Below are 4,491 nucleotides of genomic sequence, written 5' to 3'. Positions count from 1 at the left end.
CCGCTGTCTTTCTCACAGATGGTGTCGCTCTTTCCTCCTCTGTGTTTTTCCAATAACCCTGCCGTAACAGATTTCTCACCCTCTCGCTGCGGGCCACTGTTTGGACAACTGGAGAACTCTTCACAACAAATTGCCCTGACCCCCAATCATTTGCCAGACAGGCTCGCCCCCACTGAGGTTTATCTCACCCCCCCATACCAATGGTCATTTGGCAGGTCAACTCCTCCCACACCCCCTCCAGATCTAAATGTCTTTATAAACCGCGGGCGTTGTGGCCAGTTGGACATCCATCTATACTTCTCAGTGTAGCCGTTCCACGGGACAGAAGCGCACCAATAGTAGCTCGCCGCCTATTTAAGCCATAGCAGAGCAGATATCGCCGCGTTTACCGCAAAGGGAATACCGTTATTCAGTATAGTATTGAAGGGATACCAGCTACAGAAATGAGTACCGCATGTCTGATCGTCAAACAGACGCCCTTCGTTGTTGCTCCACGCCCGGTAGGGATGGACACTCGTCCGCAGACAAATGACAGGTAAGCGCTCCAAATAAGATCACAGAATATTCCAGGAATTATATATAGCACTTTAGATGGTGATATAATGTAATAATGTCTTTATATACTAAGTGTAGACCTATATTGACTCGTAAAATGTGCTTTATTATGGCACCAACCAATATCCTTTTCAGTCATTTTCCAAAAGGAGTCTATTATTTTACATTGAATACTATTATTTTTATGTGGAGACAATAATATTATTTAACTTAAGCTTGTACAGTAGGGTGAATTCATACCAGCATGCACATGTCATTATTCAGAACACCGTTTTCCTTCCACATCCCTTAGTATGTTAATGATCTCTGTTTGATTGACACTACATGGCCTTTCTCTCTGCAGTTATGATTCACTATGGAGACCTTGGCTCACGACCAAGAAGGATATGCAACGGGAATGCCAGAGAAGCAGACAGTCATGTGTAAGTTTATATTAGCCCTAATAATAAGCTCTTGTCTTTTTTGTTGTCTTGCAGTTCTTTATAAGGTTTTGTTCAATATGGGCTACTTAGCCCACCTCAAATGTAGGTCACCAGTTTTTACATACAGGAAAATATGAKAGTCGAGAAAAGCAGAGAAAGTCTGGCATTTTAATTTCACACAGAATGTACGATCGTGCCTGTGTGTTTGTGTATCATGTTGATTTGAAGCGAGAGAGGAGCTGCAGGATAGCATTTAAGGCAGTGTCCAGGGCCAGGCAGGAGACAGTCAGACAGTCCTGTAGAGGAATGGAGGGAGAGAGGGAGGGCAGTATTACCATTAGCAGCATTGTTGCAGAGCAGAAGGTGTGAGTGCTTAGCTGTTTTCCTGTCACTGAGCCAATCAACTGAGGCTCAGAGGGCATGTCTGTTGCACCCTGACAGACTGACCCGCAGCACCATATGGCCCTACTGACTGCATGCGTCCCAAATGGCACCCTATACCCTATTTAGTGCATTTCTTTTGACCAGGGCTCTGGTCAGAAAGTAGTGCACTATATCGGAAATAGGTCGCCACTTGGGATGCAACCTGGCTCTATCCTGAGCTGAGCTGGCCCCACACCTCACACCGACACCGAAGGCGACAGCRAGAGAGCGGTGCCCTCCAGATATCCTACTAGCTTAGCACTTTCCTGCTGTTTGCTGGAAAAACACGAAACTGGACACCTCAGGGAGGGTTGTCATGATAGAGCGAGAGGGAGAGCGAGAAGTTCAGGTACTTCACACACAGCAAACACCTCTTGTGACGTCCCTAGTTTGGCACCCAACTCCAGCTGGCAGTAACTTGTGCAGTGTGGTTGGCGCTGGTGTTGGTTTTGCTAGGACAGGATGTCAGGTCAAGATAGGTGTTTGTGGATTTTGTGTTTCTGTCTGGCAGTATGGTGAACTAATGAAGGATAGGAGGAGGTCTCGGTGGTGGTTATGATAGCAGGGCATTTGGTGTTTGTGGATTTGTGTTTTGAAAGGACAAGGCGGTAGATTAACGCCTAATTCTCTCTCTCTCTCTCTCTCTCTGTGTATTTACAGCCTTACTCCAGACCTACAGACTACACCCCTGCAGCTCCAGGTCTCTTTCCATTCAATGGGAAGTCCCAGTCCTTCCAGCACCCTGTCAGGTCAGTACCAAGTCCCAATAGGCTACACTCCTGCTCCATTTTAGTTTTAATGTGTCGATACAGATAATAATATATCTGTATCATTTAGGGCCAAATTATAATTTGAGATCTATACGTTATTAATATCTCATTCTCACCACAGCGTGATTTTACTTGAAAGTCAAGAATTTGCTGATCTCAAGTTAGGATTTGGCCTTTTAGTACGTGTCTGTTTTCAGTCTGAAGATATTCCAAGGGGTCTGTGTGTTAACATTGCTTTATTCCTTCTGCCACTTCTGTCTCCTTGTGTGCTTTAATTCTCCGACTAATGGCCAAGGTGTCAGTTTTGTTAATGTTTCTTTATTCTTCTTCCCGCCACCACAGACTTTTCTGGCCCAAGTCCAAGTCGTTTGACTACCTGTACAGCGACGGAGAGGCTCTCCTGAGGAACTTCCCTGTCCAGGCCACCATCAGTTTCTATGAGGAGTCCGACAGCGAGGATGACGAGGAGGACGAGGAGTGGGAAGAAGAAATGTACAGRGAGGAAAAGGAGTACCTCGAGCGTCAGTCCCACTACACCAGCTACAACTGAAGTCTAGAGGGTTTCCAATTGGAACAGATGGAACATTAGATGGTGATATTCCATAATATCTCTTTGTGGTACAACAGAAAATGATGCCTGGCGAGACACCTCTGGTGAGACACCTGGAAGAACCTATATAACTGGAGCTGTTTTCACAGTCAGAATCCCTTCTTATTCTATAAATGGAATAAACACTGTCAGTCAGAGTCATAGACTTGTCCTAGAGGAGCACAGAACGATCCAACAAACCATTTATGTCACATATTCAGTAGTACACAGCATGCCGAGCACAGAGAAGGGATTGTAATGTCTTAGGTGTTCTAGATTGTCTAGCTCACCTCCATGAAAGCAAAGTAGCCTAAGTTAAATGTGAATTGTGGAGCCTGTTTCAACTGGTATCTTGTATTGCCACTATGTAGGCATAGGCTCTGTCAAGCAAAGAGTTACAAGTATTTCTGTGGCAATACATAGTAATGGAAAGTTGCAAAAAGTAATGTATGCAGTCTTATGCATATATTAGTCTTCCTCTGGGGCAGTGGGATGTATGTTAGGGATTGTTTAACTACATACATTAAATCCCACATTGGGATAGTTTATCTCAGGGTCTGTACCTTGTTTGTGTATAAAAAAGTATCTATTTGCATTTTATTTACATATCTAATTTATGATGTACAATTGTATATAGATACATACAGTAAATGTTTATATATTTCCTATTTTTCAACTTTTTTGTATATTGTCCGTCGAAAAACACTGTCTAAACAACAGCTGTTAAAATAAAAACCTATTTTGGGAAAACCAGATTATTTCATCCTGTTATTTTCCTATTAATTACATGATCAGAGAGAAAAATATTGTTTATGCTCAAAATGGCACCCTAATCCCTTTATAGTGCACTACTTTTGACCAGMGCTCATAGAGCTCTGTTCAAAAGTAGTCCACTATAGAATAGGGTGCCATTTGGAGCACACACATTATCACGGCAGGTCTGCTGTTGTTGTTGTGAGGGGGATCAGATTCTACTCTCTGTTTTCACCCTGTTATCTCTCCTCTCCTTTGATCTGTCTATATCGGCTAGTTCTCTGRGACTGGGAAGAGTGGAAGTTCACTACAGTCTCAGAACAAAAGGGTCCAAAAGGGTTCTTCAGCTGTCCCCATAGGATAACCCTTTTTGGTTCCAGGACAAACCCTTTATAAAACCCTTTCCAAAGAGGATTCCACATGGAACCCAACATAGTTCTACCTGGAACCAAAAAGGGTTATCTTATGTAGACAGCTGAAGAACCTTTTTGGAAACCTTTTTTCTAAGAGTGTAGTACACTACCAGGCGAGGCAATCATTTGAGAAACTCTTCTCTGTATATATCATTTATGTCGCTCTTGCTGCTGGTGAGTCTCTGATACACCTCTACGCAGACGACACCATTCTGTATACTTCTGGCCCTTCTTTGGACACTGTGTTAACAACCCTCCAGACGAGCTTCAATGCCATACAACTCTCCTTCCGTGGCCTCCAACTGCTCTTAAATACAAGTAAAACTAAATGCATGCTCTTCAACCGATCGCTGCCTGCACCTGCCCGCCCGTCCAGCATCACTACTCTGGARGGTTCTGACTTAGAATATGTGGACAACTACAAATACCTAGGTGTCTGGTTAGACTGTAAACTCTCCAGACTCACATAAAACATCTCCAATCCAAAGTTAAATCTAGAATTGGCTTCCTATTTCGCAACAAAGCATCCTTCACTCATGCTGCCTAACATACCATCGTAAAACTGA

The 4,491-nt window shown here is 43.5% G+C and overlaps 1 protein-coding gene across 1 annotated transcript; it reads left to right on the top strand.

The window, feature by feature from the left end:
* Positions 1 to 276: 276 nt before the first annotated feature.
* ripply1 (ripply transcriptional repressor 1) lies at positions 277 to 2,987 on the top strand. Its single transcript, XM_023968641.2, has 4 exons — positions 277 to 535; positions 899 to 977; positions 2,061 to 2,149; positions 2,513 to 2,987. The coding sequence occupies exons 1-4, from the start codon at positions 444 to 446 to the stop codon at positions 2,718 to 2,720; spliced, it is 468 nt and encodes a 155-aa protein (XP_023824409.1). The 5' UTR covers positions 277 to 443; the 3' UTR covers positions 2,721 to 2,987.
* The last annotated feature ends 1,504 nt before the right edge of the window (positions 2,988 to 4,491 follow it).

The sequence above is a fragment of the Salvelinus sp. IW2-2015 genome, linkage group LG23, assembly GCF_002910315.2.
Source record: "Salvelinus sp. IW2-2015 linkage group LG23, ASM291031v2, whole genome shotgun sequence".
Lineage (NCBI taxonomy): Eukaryota > Metazoa > Chordata > Actinopteri > Salmoniformes > Salmonidae > Salvelinus > Salvelinus sp. IW2-2015.
The sequence above is the reverse complement of the archived record's forward strand: the minus strand, read 5'-3'. Positions and strand labels throughout refer to the sequence as shown.